This window comes from Canis lupus, chromosome 25 (assembly GCF_003254725.2).
Source record: "Canis lupus dingo isolate Sandy chromosome 25, ASM325472v2, whole genome shotgun sequence".
NCBI lineage: Eukaryota > Metazoa > Chordata > Mammalia > Carnivora > Canidae > Canis > Canis lupus.
This window is the reverse complement of record NC_064267.1, coordinates 30,817,724-30,838,870: the sequence shown is the minus strand read 5'-3', so window position 1 is coordinate 30,838,870 and position 21,147 is coordinate 30,817,724. Positions and strand designations below refer to the sequence as shown.

Below are 21,147 nucleotides of genomic sequence, written 5' to 3'. Positions count from 1 at the left end.
GTGAGAGTGATGTTGTATTTGTTTTTATTTATTGTAAAAAGGGATATACTTCCTGAAAGTGTGTCAATTGACTGTGATTGGTACTCAATAACCCCGACATCCTAAGCGACGTGTTTCATATCCCCAACTGGGTTTTGCTATTCTAAGCCAATGTGGCCTCTTCTGCATTTTCTTACATGCTCACCTGCTCCCAGTTTGATAGAATTTATCTTTCTTGCAAGGCCCGAATAACTTTCCATGCCATTATCCCCTAAAAAATGGTGCAGTCTGAAAGGTAGGCACCCAACCCTTCTGATTATGGTCTGTTTTGGGGATTTGGCTGGGCTGGAGTCTGGCAGTAGATGTACAGAGGTTTAATTGGAAGGCACATCCCCAAGAAACAAAACGTTAAAATGCTGCATGGTTTCATATCCTCAGCATAACCAATCCGAACTGGAGTACATCCCCCCTTACTGCCCCCACTGTTTAGGAGGCAGAGGCACTGGAAAAAACGTGTAGACTTTAGTGTTAGGCAGATCCAGGATTGAATCACGGTTCCTCACTGGCCTAGGGTGAGTCCTTAATCACTTCTAACAATCAGATTTTTCCCTTTGAGATAGAAATGTGAAATTGCTATGAGGTTTATAGATAATGGGGTATGTAATGCCCTGTCAATGCCTGGCCCACAAAAGAAGCTAACAAAAAAGACTTAAAAATATATGTATTTACCCCCCAAACCACTGTCCACCACAGATGGACAAATCCAGGTAAGTAGTGAGAGTCCGAAACCTTAATATTTTGGAGTGTTAGCAAACACAAAGTGATGACAGGCAGAACGATCTTGGATGAGACAGGAGTAAGGCAAGCGGAAGAAAACTGTGACAAGCAAAATGCTTTCTTGAAATCCTTGCCATAGCTTAGGGAAATGTTTAAGTAGAAAGACTCAAGGTCTTTCTTAATGCATGCAATTCAAACCACAGAAGAAACTCAAATTTTGCCTATCCCATAATGTCAAGTGGATTTTTTTTTGTGATGTTTAGACAGTCTCAAAGCAACTGCTTTTTATAACACATTAGAGAAAACATTTTGACCACTGTTACTCTGGGTAAATTCTTCGAACTCCAAATAGAAGCAGTAAACATGTGAGTATAAATATGACAATCATTTGTTTAACTGTGACAATTTTAGAGAGTTTTTTGGCATGCTCAAAGGTACAGAGATTTTTGTGGATGAGTAAAAAATAACTTGAGTATTGTTTATCCCACTTCGACTAAGTCTTGGGTGACATTATCAATTTTTTTGTAAAACTGGCGTGTTTATACCTAATATTGTGTTATGGGAAAGGAAATAAATGTTAAAGTTTGCCTCCCTGGAGGGACTGGGGTTGGTGAAGAGTGTAGCAGATAATTATTTAAGGACAGTTTCACATGAATACAATTGTCATGGCTTTTATCTGATGACCAAAAGATTTTCTACTTGTTTGTTTTGATTAGAAGTGGCTTTGATGCTAGTTTTCTGGTCATCCTTAGTTTTTCAAAATCTAAAATTTAAATTTGTCTGGAAACGGTGTTTAAAGGGAGCCATATTTTATGGAAGCAAAACAATTACCATTCTTTTCATGGGCGTGCTCTTCCTGGAAAAGGGAGCCTGACCAAAGTGGTTTTTAATATTCAGATCCTGAAAGAAACTCAACAATGAAATGTATCTTTCCTATCAAGGCAGAAGACAAGTGAAGTTTGCATAGTCAAGTCCTTCTCTGATGCTTTTATCCATAATAGGACACCACATCTGGTAGAGCTGTTATGGGACATGCAGACAGACTAGAAGAATCTAAAAATCCAGCCAATATCTAACGCCAGAATCAACGTTATAAGCACAAGGCATAGCGCCTGTCTGGTCAGCAAGACATTCTCCAGAAAAGGCTGAAAAAGCAAAACATTCAATGTCCAGGCATGGCCGACAACAGCCTCAAATCCACATGCAAACATCCCCCCGCCCCCCACCCCCCCAACCATGGCAGTGCGCAAAGATATTAGCCTTCAAGAAGCATTTGAAGACATTTGCATTTTGCCCCATAGGAAGAAGAAAAGATAAGGAGCCCCTGCCTTGGCTGTGAAAGCTCAACAGGAGCCACAACCTACTTTGAAATTCATAGAGGAAATTACTCAAATAGGGGGAAGAGGTCACCGAAATGGTCAGTCCAGCAGTTTCAGATCAGCGATTCTGGTCACCAATTATTCCAAACCCATAAATCGTATTTTAAACTCTTATTGTGGAAAGTGAAAAATATTTTAATTCGTTACATATGATAATCCTCTTCCTCTCTAGTCATAAGCGGAGTTATTCAGGGTGACCAGAATTTGGTATACAGAAAGAATGTTCCCCAAGTTCCCGTAGAAAGTGGGAACAGATGAAGTGAACGGGCTCCTGGATCTTTCAACGGGATTAAATGGGCTTCTGTTGAAAACTATTTGCAAATTCCTGCTTTAGACGATTTTCTGGCGACCAGTCAGTATCCTCCCAAGCTAAGCATGTGTATCTCTCAAAGTTCAGGAAGGATATACCTGGATCATAAGGCTCATTCCACCATGCTACATGTGCATTCAGGACCTTGAACCTCATTCATTATGCAGTAGCAAAGCCGCTGAGGAAAAATGGAAGTCCAGCTGTGCCTCTCAAAATAGTATAAGCTCTGGATTTTCATAATGGTGTTCTGGAAAAGGTAAGCGATTTGCCAAGAAAAGCCTTTCTGGGCCACATCGAAAAGGCTGTGCAGGAAGTTTGCAGCCTCTTAGCATGAAACCAGCACCCACCCCACCCCCTTGATCTTTGAATATGTTTCACGAGAAGCCTTCCTTGATTTGATCTTGGAACTGCTTACTGGAATTCTTTCTGTAGCAGTAAAGTTGAAAAAACCAACCCTCATCTCTACGGTCTCCCATGAGGAAGAGCCATCTTTTTGCAGACTGTCTAGACTCAAGCATAGAGGGTTAGAGGGTGTGGCTCCACCAGTTCAGACACATAATGAGTGCCCCTCACCCTCATCTCTAGGGAATCGGGGGAAGTATCCGCTCAAATTGCAGCAAAAGGTAAATCTCACTGTCAAGTTTCACCCAAGTCAAGAAACGATATGGTCAGAAATGGTGGAATTTAAAACGTGCTCTAAAAATAATGTGCCTGGATATTGGCCACCATCTTAAGGCTCTTCCTCTCAGGGCCCTCTCCTCATAAATATCCAACGTGGCTGTCAGTAAGTTTAGCCTGAAAATAAAATCCCCTCACTCCATCAAGAAATAGCTCCAAACTTAGAGTGTGTGCTCAAAATATTCATGATGAAATCATAACCTTATATTTATAGTCTTTTGGATTGTGTATGACATTCTGTTTCCCATGGTGTTTTTTGTTGCAAGGGCCAGACGTGGAAAGCAGCCTCAGAGGATGACCGAGAGAGCATTAGCCTCAAGGAAATGCTGTTTATCATCATTTTGAACTGGATGGTTGTGTGACATCCTCCTTCTTCCCCAAGCCCTACCCACTGCCCAAGAGTCGGGTTTCTTCCCCCATCCCATTCCCAGGCGGTCCCCAGTCTCATAGTCCTGTCTTGTCCTCCAGGAAGAGTGAACTGACCTTCCAAGTAGGAAGTGGGATGGGTGCCTAAGCTCATCCCCCTCAGTCCCCTTCCTTCTGACCTTTCCTGTCCTCTAGACTTCCTCCCCATTTTCACTGAGGGAGATGGTGTGGATCTTAATGGTTGGAATTTGGTGGTTCTCTCCATGGCTGGGGGTCGAGGGCCCCATGCAGCAGCACACCTGCAAAAAGCTTTTACTTCTCACCCGGGCTGTGGTGCAGGCTGACTGGTCTTTGGACACTGTAATCCTGGCAGATTCACGGGGCATTGAAGAGAAAACTTTCCATTCACAGACCCCATCCGTCTTGGAGATCTTATAAAAGGTCTCTCCTGATCCCACTGGAATGCGCACCAGCTCCTTGGGCTGCCCCTCCAGGGTGTGGCTGGGCTGGTGCAAGGTATAGCCCAGGGTGTGTTTAGAAGACTGCTTTCTGCGGAGACACTGGATTCTCAAGACATTCTGAAAGGCCTTTTTAAACTCTTGACTGGAGCACGGATATATAATGGGGTTGATGCAGCTGTTTAGGTATCCGAGCCAAAACGCTATTTTAAAAACTGTTTCTGAGGGCTTGAAATCAGGGAAGAAAGACCCTGGAAGAAAACACAGATTGTACATATTATTTGCAAGCCAACAGGCCAATTGGCTAGGAAAACAAGCAAAGAAACCAACACACGTATTTTTACATCTCTAAAATGTTTCATATGATTCCAAATGCATCTGCGTTTCTCACGTTTGACTGGTTAGCCCCTATGTGTCATATCCTCAGCGGCTGTTCTCACCTCGTTCTCATGTGCAAGAGCATGTGAGAGCAGACCCACTGGGTGGGTTTGTACCACTTCTCATCAACATCGCTGGATGGCTACGATGCAGCTTTAAACAATGAAAAAATGAAATTTAGGCTGAGTCCACATATGTGAGTTGTTTTGACTGCGTTTAAAAACAAGCTGGAATCCATTAAAATGGTCCATATTAAAATAAGGTTACCTAAATATTCCCTTTGTTCTTTGATGTGGAGTTGCATAGACACAGCCTAAGTTAGTATGCATCCCTTCTCTCCTGAACATGGAAATTGTGTTTTTTAATGAGAATCCAAAATTCACAAAATATTGGCTTTGCCAACTTTTGGCCAGCAATTTTCTATTATGCTGAAATTATGCTGGTTATTGTTGATGATGCCTTGTGATGGTCTAGTATACTCCCCTGCTCAACATGCGCCAAGGGCTGCCAAGTGTTTGTCAGGCTCCTGACACTGAAGATCCTTCACCGTATGCAATGTAAGCTGGCTTCTAGCATTAATACTTTTACTCTAACCAGACTCACTATGAACTTGACCCATCATGGCTCATTTTTCAGTCCTCTCAAGTTGTGTCTTGATGTCTAAAATGTTCTTTCCCACCTTTTTTATCTTCTCCAGTCTTATCCATTAATTTACACGGGAGGAATCACATTTCAGATCTCTTGACATCTTACAGAGTAACTGTCACATTGTTCTTGGTAGCAGAATGACAAAACAATGGAATCTTAGAGCCCGAACGATCTTAGGGATTATCTTATTTAATTACTCAATTTTCAAACTTAAAAAACAGTGATAAAAAGGTTGTTATGAACTTGATTCCGACAGTGAGGGATAGTCACTGCCATGGTGATGGGTAACGGCATACAGAACTCATAGCATTCTTTATCCTCCGCACAACTTTTTTTTCTTTTGCATGAGCCCCAGGTCTTGATTTCATGTCTTTCTTTTTCTCTCTGCTCGACAGATGCATCAGAGTCATGACAAACTGTTGGGAGTGCTTTAGATACACTCTGGCAAACATTGTTCTGAAATTCAGCAGGGAATCTCACAAAGACAAGTGAAAAGTGAACTTAAATATTCTAGAACCAAGGAAGATGAACTGGTACAGTGGTGGAAGGGAGCATTTACTACCTCTAAAGCGTGCACACACACACACACACACACACACACGATTGTTGTTATGTGAGAAAGTATTATTTTTCAGCTCCAAAGCTTTTAATGTTTTCCTATAATTTTAATGGAATTTACTCATATTGAGTGCCTTGTTTGCAGTAAATGCTTTATATACAATTTTAAAAAAGATTTTATTTATTTATTCATGAGACATACAGAGAGGTAGAGACATAGGTGGAGGGAGAAGCAGGCTCCCTGTGGGGAGCCTGATATGGGGACTCGATCTTAGGACCCCGGGATCACGACCTAAGCCAAAGGCAGATGCTCAACCATTGAGCTACCCAGGTGCTCCCTTCACATGCAATTTAATCAGCATTAGTAACATTAAGACTTATGTGACTCCTATCAATATCCTTATTTTAGAAAGGAAGAAACTGTAGTTTAATGGGGTTGAATAACTCAGTTCAGGTCACTCAGGCAGATAATTAATTAATGGTACAGCTGGAATGTGAAATCGTCCAGTCTGACTTTAGGATCTGTGTTTCCTTATGGACTCTCAAAATATGTTGGGATAACAAATTTTTTGAGAAGGAAGATGGTGTGTGGGGAGTGATGAAGTACGCAGTTGGAGGAAGTGAAATTGAAAAGAATGCTTTTCAAACTTCATCTGAGAGGCAGAGAAAATGGCCATTGCCATCATGGCTGGTGGTTTTGTGTGAATATGGTCCATTCCAGAAAAAAACATCATCTTACATTATGGTGCCTGTATATTGTCCACTATTTCTTTCTAATAGGGATGATGACATGATTAAGGGAACCTGAGTCGCACACCTTGGCCTGGGCTTAATAAGGATATATTAGCTCGGCACACCTTGTCTGGGGATCTCACCATTCTGTGAATCAGACAGGCAGGGGAGTGTATTTCTTTTATTTGAAGAATTGCAATAAAAAAGAAAAAATATATGAATTATAAGTTATGAATGTGAGTGCTAATAAAGTGATTTGAAAACCCTAAAATTTCCCACAATCTCATCAAGGACACTGTCCTCACAGAGCCCAGTTTTGCATTCATGAATCTCAATAAATCTCTTCTATCCCTTGAACCCCCTTGAATTCCATGTTTGGCTTACTCAGAGTCGGGCTCTTGGGTTATCTCTACACTGGCCTTCCTGCATAGTTTAAGAGGTAAATACTGGTTTCCCAGTCCTTGTGCTCAAAATACCATCTCCTTCCTGCAGCTAAGGTAAGACAGGGAGATGGTGAATTTACACCAAGATTGGAATGTTAGATGGTCTCCAGCTTTCAAATTCCAGGGATATTGTCTTGGGTAATCTAAGCAAATCTGTACATGTTGGCTTTTCAGACTAATTGAGAGATTCTTCTGGACTACTGGCCTTCCCAAGAATGACCCCTTTTAATTTATCCCATTAAGTGTGTGACAGCACCTAGGTATGTCTAAACCTAGCACAATCTGCCCATTCTCAATCTGACAGTCCCATAGCTGCAGGTTGTGCGATATATTTCTCCTACTGGCCGTGTTCATCCTCTCTTGGGTGTGATTCTCTTTCAGCAGCTGCTGGCAAATAGAAGAGAGACACTCACAACTGTACGTTCTTCTGGAACTTTCCAGAAAGATGAGAAAAGCTGGCTGGGGCAATTTCCCTTCTTATTCACATTCTTCAATCTCTTTCTACCTTTCATTATCTCTCCCCTAGGATGGGGAGATTGAGCTGGAATCTGGCTTGGAAAAGAGGTGCTGCTGTCTGGTCTCCAGCAGGCCTCCCTTATCCCATCATCTCCTTCTCTGTCCAAACCTTTCCACGTAGGTACTGTCTTCTCAGCAATCCCCACTCTGGCTATCCTCAGCCTCAATTTCTTCTCATCTCTCTTTCTTCTTGATAACGATGATGCTTTTTAGGGTGGGAAGACTACTGGATCATGCTTCTCCCTGCTTTCTACCCACCACAGCGTGGAGCACCAGGGTAGGACCCACCCGTTCCAGGAGGGGTGTCTCTGACCCAGTCACTAGGCCATAAACCCCCTCCGAGCCTATGCCGTGTCCGCGTTGCTCGCTGGTGGAGCTCTAGAACCCAGCACAATGCTGGCATCTCAGAGGCTCCTCCCAGTTACTGCTGAGTGAGTGGCTGACTCCTGACCTCTCCGTGACTGGCCTGGCTTTCTTCTCTGCCTGACAGCTGTAGCTCTGATTTCTCTTCCTGTGTGTGCCTTCCTTCTTCTGTTTTATTATTTTCTTTTCTTTTTTCCTTTCCCCTTTTCTGCCCAGTTTCTGTTCAACTGTCTGGTTTTCTCTCTGATGGTGTTTCGCTACCTTTTGTACCGTGCTGTATCATCTGGTATCAAATACTATCATTTTTCTCATAATGTTTTATGGGAAGAACCAGACTTTTGAATAATAGGAGCATAGGGGCTCCTATTTCTCTTGTCACCATATACTTGCTGTGCTCCTCAACACCCCCTGCCCCTTGCCCAGACTCTGCTTCAAAAGGAGCAAACTGCTCCCAGCTTAATTCTCTGAACCGCTCAGTCAGCAGGTCACATCACCCCTTGCCTGTGAATCTGCCTGGTTAAATTCTTGAGCTTTGGAAAAATCCCCCAGCCCCTAGGGACTCTTCTCTTCAACTGAGTTTCCTTCTACCACTTTGTCTGCTGCAGAATTTCTGACTCTTTTCTTTTCAGGTCCCTCTAAACATGTCGGTCAACTAAAACATGGCCAGATGAGGTGAGTACAGTATGAGTTCACCCTTGAACATCAGCATCTTCCCCCTTGGAGATTCAGAACCTTCACCTCTACTGTTGAGGCCTCTAGATTTTGAGGAGGAATTGAAACTTATGATTTCAAATGATGCCACTTATGTCTTGTCATTGGATGTCCTCTCTTTTGGGAACATGTGACCTTCCATTTCAGACACTGGGGTTATCTGTAGGTTTAAGGTGGGGAACACTGGGAGCCATTCACGTGAAGGCCTGGCCACTTTAGAGTCACATTTCAGCTATCAAGTTGCAGCAATGTTTTCCCTCAATGCCCCCAGCACAAGAGAAAGCTCATTTTTCTGCCAGTGTTGGTTTTCTAGGTGAGTTTTCTCCCCCAGTGCTTCAGTTCACTCTGAAAGGCAGGGAGGATATAAATGGAGTTTTCAGATTCCAACCCAGTACTGGTAATTAGAAGGTTCTTCTTCAGTTCAATTCTCTCACAATCAGGGTGACTTGGTATGGAAGCGGAAGGCTGGGAGTCAGTCTTCTTGGTTCTAGCATTCCAGCTTCTATGCTTCATTTCACCCAACTGAAAACTTCACATCTTAATGACAACTTTGAGAGACTCTGGGTTATGATAAGCCCTAATTAGGCAGAGTCACAGAATCCCAGAAGGTGGAGACTGGCAGAAACTTAGTGCAGAGCCAGCACTGCCATCCTTCCTTATGGATGAAGACCGGAAGGCCCAGGAGGGGGATGGTTTTCACAGAATGACCTGGCTCATTTGTGGGCCAGCCAGGATTAGTCTCTGGTCTGCTTCACCCATTTCTGCTCCTTGTCTTGTGTGCCATTTAGCAACCCCTCTGGAAGTGGCACAGGAAGTGTTAATGGCAATGATGTGTGGCTGTTGTCATAGGATGACAACAGGTTCTTCAGAGATAATGAGAAACAAAGGGGAGGAGGGCAGCGCCATCAATAACTATAGCATTTAGAAAGTCGTAATGTACTGTTCAGACACTGAAAAAAAGCACAGTGGGTGATGATCTTGGAACAGCCCGTCTGCAGGCTATCACATTCTGAAAATTGGAACTTAAATGACTCCAATTAAAAATATGCGGACTCCAAAGGAGAAGCTAATGTTATGTGACAATGGGAGCAAATGACCCTTAAATGTCTCTCCCCATCCAACCAGTGGTCTCTGTGTGTGTGTGTGTGGTACCAGTCGAATGTGACTGGTACGCATCCAATAAACAGAAGGAGACACAAGCTGTCACACAAAGAGGCAGCCAGCTCCCCAGGCCAAGGAGTTCCAGTGCTGAGCAACATTCAGGCCAGATCAGTTGGCATCTTCCTACCAAGAAGAAAATTCTGCCCTGTTGAACGAAGCCCCAAAGAACAACTATTGGAATAGGACGATGAGCACAGGACCAATTTTCTTTATCACCCCGGAGGCTACCAGATGCCTCCCTGCTGGGCTGCCAGTTTGGCTGTGTCAGTGCGACATGCTTGAGCCCTCCTGAGGTTCATCTAGGAGCCACCCTTGGGCAGTTCTCAGCCAGACAGGTGTCTTTAGGTTATCCACCTAGAGTTGTGGTCAGAAATATCTAAGAATGCTGGCCAGATTGACCAAGGAACTAGAACCCGAGGCTCTTAACATTCATGGATAGACTTCCCATGAAATGAAATACAAGTCTGTGTACATACAGAGATTCATTTTCCTGAGGAGAGGGCTCTAGCTTCCATTGGCTTCCCACAGAAGTCTTGGGGACACAAAAGTTGCCTAAGCCTGGCTCCCGGCTGCCTCTGTGCCTCTGGCTGGCACACCTCACTGAGCCCATTCATCCTGATGACAGCAGCAAGCTTACAAATGGGGCAAAAGGATGTTAGTTCAACAACTCTTTAGAAGGACTTGTTCTTTTCTTCTATTTAACCGAAGCTGGAAATAGTGTAATTCTGGTCTTGTGCCCATTAGGGAAGTATGTGATTCTTCCTTTCAGAGAGTTTCTATGTTGAGTCTTTTCTGAACTTTCTGGCAGGAAGGTGGGATAGTGGTCAAGGGGAGGAAGGACTGGAGGTGTGCGAACGTGCAGTGAGTAAGGGGAAAGATGCACACCAAGTGCTGGGTACACAGCACCGAACAGAACAAAGCCTGGGGTACTATGGGGACTGCCCAGTGTGGATGGGAGTGCTGCTCCTTTTCCTTTTACCAGGGGTTGAGGGCATTGGCCTTATGGTTTCTCTTGTCAAGAACCACTGCCCCTTCCAACCCAGGCAAGGAAAGAGGTCAGTTGGGGAGGCATTCTTCTCTCATATCTCACAGTTCTGCAAGTGGGAAACACTCTTCATGGGACCCTTCTGGCTGGCTGAGTGTGGCTCTGCAGAATGAGAGATTTTACTCCGGAAGAGTACAGGCTGCTCAAAGCAAAGCTCTACAAAGGGTTTCTCTAGCCAGTTACCAAAGCCCCAGCCAGTATTCCTCCTTTCAGAAAAGGGGACCGGATCTTCCAGAACATATGTATTTGGCCCCAGCACCCATGATAACTTGAGGGAGAGGAACTCGGGCCCAGCTCTGGTAACCCCCCTGCACATTTCCCACAAGAGCATCTGTGTGGTGTGTTTCCTTCAGAAATGAATCAATAATTCAAATGCTTTCAAAAGACAGCAAGATTCTTTTTTCCCCTTTACTTAACAAATGATAGATAACTTGATTTGGGAAAATGCCAGCAATTAAGCCGTCGTCTTCTTTTATAGGTTGATTCTTTAAAAGCGCTCTCCTTTCATAAACCAGCCCATTTTCCAAATGTTGCCACTTCCATGAATGTCATCACTGTCTCCCGAGTCTCTCGTTTGAGACCTCTTATCTCCACACAAGAGCTTTCTCCAGCCACCTGGTCTAAAGAAGAGTAGTCCCCAAACTAGTGCGGTTTCTCACTTTTGTGGCACATATCATGGTTTGTCAGCTTTCAAAAAATTTTTTTCTTGTGATGAGGATTTTTTAGATTTCCTTTCCTAGCACCTTTTCAAGTACCCAATACCACATTATTAACTGTAGTCCCCTTGCCATACGTTACGTCCCGTGACTTGTTTGTTTCATAACTGTGTGTGCCTTCTGAGCCCCCTCACCCATTTCACCCACTTGCTGCCCCCCACAAGCTTTCTTGTTCACTGTGCTTTCTTTGATCGTCTTGTCTTGCAGAGTATGCAACAAGCTCTACAGTGGTGGGGGCCCAGGCTGTGGTTCCTGCTGGAGGGCAAGCCCAGAGGCTGGCTCAGTCCTGGAAAGGAGTGTGTGTATTTCACTCCTCCTCCTCTTTATCTCTTGTATTCCAGCCAGTCACCAAGCCTCACTGTTTTCCTTTGAAACACCTTTATGAGACTTGCCGTTCCCCCGCGCAGCCTTCCCTGCACCCCTGCATTGTGGCAGTGGAGCACGGAGGGTGTCTTCACTTCCGGCCTTGCTCACTGCTAAGCCAAGGGTGCCTGACTCATCATCCCCATCACACCTTGTCAGGACAGTACCACTTTCCCACTTAGAGATCAAGGGAGTTCAGGTCCAGGGATCAAGAAGCCTTGGATCGTCGTTGAAAGCTGGGTAAGTCACTTTCCCCACTGAGCCTCAGTTCCCACATCTAGAAAAAGGAACGTTTTGCACCAGGTGATGGTTGCCGCTCCTTGCCCCCTAGAAAAGCATTCACCTCCGGGGAAACTGAAACCGTCAAAAGTGAACATCAGGCCCATGTGAGGCAGGATGGTGAAGGAACCCCATGGGGATTGGCCAGAAGAGAAGAGGACAGACTGGGAAGGAGGGAACCTGAGGTTTGGGGTTAGGTTTTGAGGAGGACATTCTACCTTCCTGGAGGTTCGTGTCTAGGCTAGAGGGGAAGAATGGTTGAGAGGAGACATCCGAGGGCTGTGGTCACGAGGGCCACTTGTGCAGGGGCCCATGTGATACTGAGGCCCACTGACAGTGAGTTACACTGAGCAGGGATAGCATTTGTTCTTTTGCACAGAGCCCAGCACGTTCATGCTGCTGGTAGCTCCAGGGCTCCCATGCCCCTTGGTAATATGGGGGCTGCACACACACACATCTAGGGCCTGAGAGGCTAAGGCCCTGGTCATCTGGTCATCTCCAAGGGGATGGGACAGAAAGAGAAGAAAGTGTTGGAAGCCATATGGCAAAATTTTCAGAAATAACTAAAAGGAAGGGAGGGTTTTCAGGGTGCTCAGTAATACAGTGAAGGGAACCTCTTAATGGGGAGATCTGTCAGGATGTGTGTTGTGAGTGATCTTCATGCTGCTGGTAAGATCTAAGTCAAGTTTATCACCTGTCATTCCAGGCCCTTCATCATTTGGTTTCACCAGCCTTATACAACGTCCTCTCCCATTATTCATTCATTCATTCATTCATTCATTCATTCATTCAACAAATGATTCGCTTAGCATCCTCCATGAGATAGGCACTGTTGTAGATATTGGAGATGGAAGGAAAATGAGTATGGTTCCCGTTTTTGGAGTTTGCATTCTGTGAGTATCTCCAATAAGTGCCAGTGAAATTGAACTGTGGATTTCCAACACCAAGGCCTTCTTCTTGCCATGGCAGACTGTTCACCGTAACTCTATTAATCCACCAAAGTGACTATGGCCTCAGCTCCCATGGTTCTCCCTTTCATTCTCCTGCTCCTCTCTCAGTGACTGTCCCTCTCTCCTATTTCCTCATTCCAGCTGGAATTCATTCGGACTGTCCATCTTCAAAGCTGTGTTCAAAACCCATGAACCCTTCCCACATGGTGGTCTATTTTGTTTTCTCTCCATTCCCCCAAACATTGGACCTTAGCACTTTTCTCTGTAGTACTCATCACCACCTTCTACACTTATTTCTTACCCCTCTTTTTTCTTGAATATAAAATCCCTGAGGGGCAGAAGTTTTTGTCTTTCCATTTCACTGCTGTATCTTCAATACCTACAATAGTTTATGGCATATGGTAAGCCACGATAAACACTGCTGAATGAATGACAAAATTAATCCTTATGGTTCTAGTCTCTCCAAAGACACACACCACTTCTTATTTCTCACTTACACCTCCCTCAGTGATAAAATGAAAAATTTTATGTAATGAAATTACATAAATGATGTAATGAAAAATTACTGAGAAGTAATTGTTTACTGAATCAGTGGATGATATTTGCTGTTGGGAGAAAATGGCATTTTGAATAAAACTCCTGCTTCAAGTACTTATAGCTGGAAATATACTCTTAAATGGAGAAAGAAGGGGTGTTTGAACTCACATTCCAACATTTATCTTCTCCTTCCTTGAGACACTCATATTTGCATGAAAACAAAATCATTCTACAAATAATTTTGTACAGCTAACTCATAGATATTACATGAAATTGTTACTTCCAGTACTTATAAAGACACTTTACAGGGTCTTGTAGGAAAAGTCGAAGCCTGTAATTAAGACAATATTGTCAGCACCAGCTCTCATATTTGTGGGATATGAATCCAAGGCCAAACCCCACAAATCTGAAACAGTGGCACAAACAACACAAATCGGTCACCCAGGGAGAAAGCACAGAAGTTTCTCAGAATGATGTCTCTTCACATTCCGCTTAAAGGCTCAGGCAGGTTGCATTCCAGTCTTCCGGGAAGGACATGGGTGAGTCAGGTGGCGCTTATGTAGTAAGAGGTAAACAGGCAAGCAGGCAGATGGACTTTTGGTTCTGGACTGCCTGTAAAGATGCCAAATCTGGGTTCTCTGGATAATTCCCTACTTGGAAATGACATACCAGGTCCTCTCACTGGGTCACCCAGACACGTCTCCTGATACTATGGCCATCCTCCAGGAATATAATCTAGTTCTGTTTAAGGCAGAATATGAATAATTCTTTGGTCTCCCAGTTCTGGTACACCCCTCTCACCTGCCCAGGTTAAGCCAGGGACGGAAGTTGTCTGTGGACCCCTGCTCACCTTTCCCCAGTCCTTGGCTCAAGTTGGGCCAGACCAGCTAAATGCCTCACCTCCATCAAAAACAGGTGGTTTCAAACTGACATAATATATATGTGTGGGTATCTTAATAGCTTGTTTTCAAAATAAAAAGTATCTTTTTGGAAACTATAATATGGGCAAACTAATTTTAAAATGCAAAAGGGATTGGAGAAATTTTCTCTTTGATTTTAAAAGGCAATAGAGTATGGCACTGTTTTGATTATAGACATCTTTGAAAAAAAGAATTGACCATACTTCCCATCTATCAGCATAAATGCAATATTGAGAAATCTCAGTTTTTCTGACAGGGGACAAAATCATTCTTTCCAAACTTTGCCAAGCCTTCTGGAGTCTCAGCTAACTGTCTGATAGTCACAGATGGAAGAAAGACACCGGGGAAGCTTATCCATTTCTATGGCTTTGGTTTCCTTCTTTGCCTTGCTGATGTCAAATCTCTATCCTAGTCCATCTCTGGCTCCTGTTACAGTTCTACATATACAACTATTACCACACATCTTTCCTGATGTTTCCAAACCATCTCATCCTTACCATAACCAAACTGAACTCATCTCTCACAAAACCTACACTTTCTTCTCTGCTCCATCCTCAGTAGATGGCACCCTTTCCCCTAAGTTGTCCCAGCTGGAAACCACTGTCACCCTCAACCCTTCAGTCTCCCACCTCCTCCGTGACCTCCAATCCAATTTCCCAGTCCAGATGACTGAACCTTCACTCTCTTTGTCACCAACCATTCTAGCTCAGGCCATGATCTCCAGCTAGGACCTTATATCAGCTCACTGAGCTTCCTGCTTCTAGCCTTCCTTCCTTCCAATCTATTGCTCCAATTATAGCCCCAGAGATTCTGGGAAAACAAACTTGATTATATCTTCCTTGATCAAATCATTTCAATGACTCTTCACTGAGTTCAAGATCAAGTACAAATTCTTATGAAATTCACAGGTCTAGGAGACTGAAAATTCACTTTCCTAGATAGCTAGTTAATAAATATGCTGATCCAAGTGCCCAGTCAAGGACTCTAGTTAGTACTACAGAAAGATAGAAAATTATAACCCAGAGGAGTTGAACATTTGCATAACTCTTAACACAACTAAGTGATACAGTATCTTTAGTTCACTAGGATGTGGCTTGGGGTCATAGTGGTTGATGTGTCATAGTTTAAAGGAGTATATGGTATCCAGAGGCAGCATGTCCACTAAGAAGTCTTCCCAAGGCCAGAGCATAAAAACCATTCATGAATTTCCAACTATTCAGTGGTAGTGAATATAGTGGATCAGAAAGTTTTGCAAAATTCCCGCGTCAGGGAAACAGAGAAAGAAACAAACCAGAGGGATTCTTAATTCTAGAAAACAAACTGAGGGTTGATGGATGGGGGTGGGTGAGGGATGGGATAACTGGGTGATGGGCATTAAGGAGGGCATGTGATATGATGAGCCCTGGGTGCAACTGATGGAACTCTGGATTCTATCTCTGAAACTAATAATACAATGTATGTTAATTAAATTGAATTTAAATTAAAAAACCCTCTCGAGTCAGGAATAAAGATGCCTGAAAGATAAACCCAGAAAACAGGGAAGAAAAGTCAAAATCAGGGACAAGTGCATTTGAGGCTGCCTGAAAAGAACTAATCCTTGCCATGTGGTGTGATGTTCTGTTACAAAAACCAGTTGCATTTCTAAGGAAAGGCTGTTCCCCACTGTTGTGATGCCCCTCTGAAATGTCCACCCAATATTTGGTCAGATCAGGTGATACACAATAACTTCTGGAGATACTGCTTGAAACAGTAGCCTTTCTGAGCACTTCCAACACAGCTGGGTTCATTTCCCATAGTTGTGAATGCCATGGGATTTTTACCTGGTTGTGGCTGTCAACTTGTCTTTCATTCGCAGACAAGTTTTCATGGGAAGAGAAGGAAGCTACTCTAGTTTGTCAAAATGAAAATAATGATGCTAATGGTTTTTTGCTTATTCCAATTTGGTGCTGGTGAGTTAGAAGTTAGCTCCACTTCATGTCTCAGGATAGGTATCAGTGTTAGCAACTAGATGGCACACAAACATGCTAGAACCTGGCAGGTTCATTTTCCTAATTGTTTTTCCTAAGGCTTACATTTATCTAGGAATAACTAAAGAGGGAGGCTAGTAGGGTCCAGCAGACCAACTAGGAGACTAGCACATTGGTCTGGCTTAGAATTCTGACCAATGGCTAGAAGCTATTGGAAGACAGATTTAGGCCACCCTGGAATTTGGTCTTCCTACCAATGAAAGTAGCCTAGGATAGGATGGATAACCAGTCCCTGAGGTATCATACCACGGATTCAAGCATATTAAAGTATCCTATTAAGACATTCTTTAAAGTACATTCTAACCCTGAAGTTTAAGAACTTCCTATGCAAGGAAACACTACTTGGGAAGAAAAGTTGGTTGTTCTGAATGTCTTGCTTTCTTTTCAATATGGCAATAAAAAAATTGTGCACTGGAACATTTTAAGAGGTACACACATAGAAGGATATAGATATGTTATTGGATCTGACAAATGATTTTGTTTTTTGTGAGTGGGACAAGTCTACATATATTTCAACAGTTCCTAAATTTTATTCTTTAACTACGTGGGATCCAATATATATATTTGGATCTAAATTGTTGTTGAAATCATTTATAACTATCTCCTATAAACTCTTGAAGCACCAAAAGCCACTCTGACATCTGGGCTACAAATAGATAAGGATGTAAACATGCAGAAAGAAAGGGTAAGACAGCTGCTCAAGGTTACAGAGCTGGTGAGAAGGAGGACTAGATTAATAACTTTGGTCTTTACCTCAAAAATCTGTTATTAATACATTAAAATTTTCAGTTGCAAGAGTATACATATCTCCAGTTATTTGGGAGTCTTCAGTGAACCAGCTCTAAAAAATATGGATACTTTCAAGATTAATATCTGCAGCTAGTATTTAAATATAGAGTGTAGAGTTTGAGTCTTTGCTTATTTTTCGAGTTCATGATCCATATATGCATTTCTCCTTAGATATCTACAGGAACTTTGATATTAATGTGTGTAATATGACACACACTAATCTGCTTGTCTTCTAGTATTCCTTATGTCTACAAGTGGTTATTAACATTCACTCGTTTGTGACCAAAGCTTGGCAGTCAGCCCTGATACCTTCTCGATATCTCCAGTAGATTGCCCACCCTTTCCACATCTCTCTATATCCAGTGTCATGGCCTACCCCAGGCTACCACCACCATCTGTCACCTGTAAGATCCTTCTCATTGATCTCCTGCATGTATGCACAGTCTTCCCTTTTCTCTAGGATGCTCTTTATGAAATGCAATTCCAATTTGGTGATATTTCTGCTTATATGTCTTAAATGTTTCCCAGTGCTCTTAGATGAAATCCACAATCCCTCATCAGGCCAAATGATCCGGACTTCACTCCCTCTTCTGTCCTGCCTTGCATACCTTCCTTGACTCCTCCTTGATCACTCTGATCTTCTCTTGATTTATTCAATGCGTCTGTGCCCTAGGACCTTTGCACCTGCTGTTCCCTTTGCATGGAATGTTGCCTCCATTTCCATGCCCTTTGTGGTGGTAATTCTTCTTCCTCCTTTAGGTCTTTGCCTAAATTCCACTTCTTCAGGAAAACTATCTGTGATCCCCTTCTACCCATCCACCCGCCCCAGATGACATGCTAGGACAGGTTCTCTTGCTAAATGCTACCAAAGCACCCTATGCTTTTCATTCACTGCACCTGTCATGGTTGTTTTTGTAAGACTGCAAATGTGATAACTTGCTTAATGACTCTCCCTATACATATAAATTTCATCAGGATAGGAATTGTACCTGATGCATTGTAGGTATTTAGTAAATACCCTTTCGTGAATAAAGTAGACATCATGCACTTACTACATGCCAGACATCATATAAATTATTTCATAAACATTATCCCATTTAATTCCCCTGTACAGCCCTATGTGAATGTATTATCAACATCATCTTAAAGATGAAGAAACTGAGGCTTAGGGAGTTTAATTCATGGCTAAGGGAAATGTCTGAGCTCAGATTAAAATCCAGACTTGTTTGATGCCAAAGCTCATGCTTTTAATCTTCAGAATACACTAAGAAAGAGTCAGCCTGTGCTATACTAGCATTATAGTGAAAATAGGGCACAGTGTTATAATGTTCAAAGTTCAGTACAAAAACAATCAACAATCATCTGAGTGGCGAAGAAGCTTAATCATACATTCCATGTACTATTTTTCAGAAAGTAGAGAAATGCATAACTCAAAATGCTAAAATAGAAACAAATTCTTGAGGATTCATAGTTTTGTGTGCTCAGGACAGACATGGTTGGCCAGGTGAAAAACTATGAATGTTATACCCTGTCAAAAAACCTTTTGACAAAAATTTATGAATAAAGTATGCTTAGAAAACAATCAGGTAAGACTAGGTTAAAGGGTATGAGTGATCACTTATAAACACTAGACAAAGTCTGAACCTAAAAGGAGAATGGAAATACGTAGTTCCTGAACATGAAGAGTAAGGGAAAAGTGAAGGAGAGCAAATAGTAATCATGATTATCTATCGTGCTGTGCAAAAATACCAATTCTCTGCCACAGGCTTTTATTTTTTAAATTTTTAAAAAAGATTTTATTTATTCATTCATGAGAGACACACACACACACAGAGGCAGAGACATAGTCAGAGGGAGAAGCAGGCTCCCCTCAAGGGGCCAATGTGGGACTAGATCTTGGACTCTGGGATCACACCCTGAGCTGAATGAAGGCAGACTCTCAACCACTGAGAGGCATCCCATCTTGTCATTTTCTGAGACATTTTAAAATTCTCTTCCATCAATGAAATGTAATCATCCTAAATGCAAGGGACACTAGAAAAAGGCCTAGTGGCTCTTCAGTGGAATTCTACCAAACATTTAAAGAAGAATTAATACCTATTCTTCTGAAGCTGTTTCAAAAAATAGACATGGGAAGAAAACTTCCAAACTCATTCTATGAGGCCAGCAACACCTTGATCCCAAAACCAGACAGAGACCCCTCCAAAAAGGAGAGTTATAGACCAACACCTCTGATGAATATGGATACAAACTTCCCACCGAGATACTAGCCAATAGGACCCAACAATACCTTAAGATTACTCACCATGATGAAGTGGGATTTATTCCTGGACTGCAAGAGTGGCTCAACATCCGCAATCAATCAATGTGATATATCACATTAATAAAAGAAAGGACAAGAACCTTATGATCCTCTCAATAGATGCAGAGAAAGCATTTGACAAAATATAGCATCCTTTCTTGATTAAAATGCTCTGCAGCGTAGGAATAGAAGGAACATACCTCAATATCATAAAAGCCATTTTTGATAATCCCACAGCGAATATCGTTCTCAATGGGGAAAAACTGGGGGCTCTTCCCCTAAGGTCAGGAACACGACAGGGATTTACACTCTCACCACTGTTGTTTAACATAGTATTGGAAGTCCTAGCCTCAGCACTCAGACAACAAAAAGAAATAAAAGGCATTCAAATTGGTAAAGAAGTCAAACTCTTTCTTTGCAGGTGACATAATACTCTATGTAAAAAACACAAAAAACTCCAGCAAAAGATTGTTAGAACTGATACAGGAATTCAGCAAAGTGGCAGGATATCAAATCAATGCACAGAAGTCAGTCGCATTTCTATACACTAACAATGAGGCAGAAGAAAGAGAAATTGAGGAATTGATCCTATTTATAATTGCACCAAAAACCATAAGATGCCCAGGAATAAATTTAACCGAGGTAGAGAATCTGTACTCTGAAAACTATAGAACACTTGTGAAAGAAATTGAGGAAGAAACAAAGAAATGGAAAAATATTCCATGCTTCATGAATTAGAAGAACAAATATTGTTAAAATGTCTATCTACCCAAAGCAATCTACACATTCAGTGCAATCCCTATCAAAATACCATCAACATTTTTCACAGAGCTGGAACAAACAACCCTAAAATTTGTATGGAACCATAAAAGACCCCAAATAGCCAAAGGAATGTTGAAAAAGAAAACCAAAGCCAGAGGAATCACAATTCCGGACTTCAAGCTGTATTATAAAGCTGTAATTATCAAGACTTTATGGTACTGGCACAAAAACAGACACACAGTTCAATGGAACAGAATGGAGAACACAGAAATGGACCCTCTTAACTCTATGGTCAACTAATCTTTGACAAAGCAGGAAAGAATATCCAATGGAAAAAAGAGTCTCTTCAACAAATGGTGATGGGAAAATTGGACATCCACATGCAGAAGAATGAAACTGGACCACTTTCTTACACTATACAGAAAAACAAATTCAAAATGGATGAAAGATGTAAATGTGAGACAGGAATCCATCAAAATCCTAGAGGAAAACATAGGCAGCAACCTCTTTGACCCTGGCAATGGCAACTTCTTGCTAGACACATCTCCTGAGGCAAGCGAAACAAAAGCAAAAATGAACTATTGGGACTTCATCAAGATAAGAAGCTTTTGCACAGCAAAGGTGATTATGATGTGTCAGTGTAGGTTCATCAATTATAAGAAATGTACCACTGATGGGGTTGTTAATGGTGGAGGTTGTGCATGTGTGAGGACAGGGGTACATCAGAAATCTCTGTACTTTTTCCTAATTTTGCTGTGAACCCAAAAGTGCTTTAAAAAATAAAAAAAATATTAAAAAAGGACAGACTCTCAGAGTTAAAAAAATAAATATGTATGGTTTATGAAGGAACCGAAATACATATGAAATAAAAACCAAATAGCATCCCATGGCTATAAGAATAATATGGTTTAGAACTATATACAAAGCCAAGGCAAAAATAACCTGGGACAGCAATATTAATATCAAACAAAGAATTCAAGCTATGAGGTATTTCATGGGA

General features: G+C 42.2%; 1 protein-coding gene across 9 annotated transcripts in view; it reads right to left on the bottom strand.

The window, feature by feature from the left end:
* Positions 1-21,147, bottom strand: part of ADRA1A (adrenoceptor alpha 1A) — a 119,667-nt gene that overhangs the window by 12,383 nt on the left and 86,137 nt on the right. For 3 of the 9 annotated variants that reach the window (XR_004818625.2, XM_049101197.1, XM_025463031.3), the window contains exon 3: positions 3,789-4,198. Coding sequence is in view for 7 of the 9 variants with exons in the window: in XM_049101197.1 (XP_048957154.1) it covers positions 3,789-4,198 (410 nt within the window). In the remaining 2 variants the exon portion in view is untranslated. Of the gene's footprint in view, positions 1-7; positions 4,199-21,147 lie in introns of those variants that run through there. The other 6 variants (XR_003142456.3, XM_049101198.1, XM_025463032.3 and 3 more) reach the window with 2 other exon arrangements.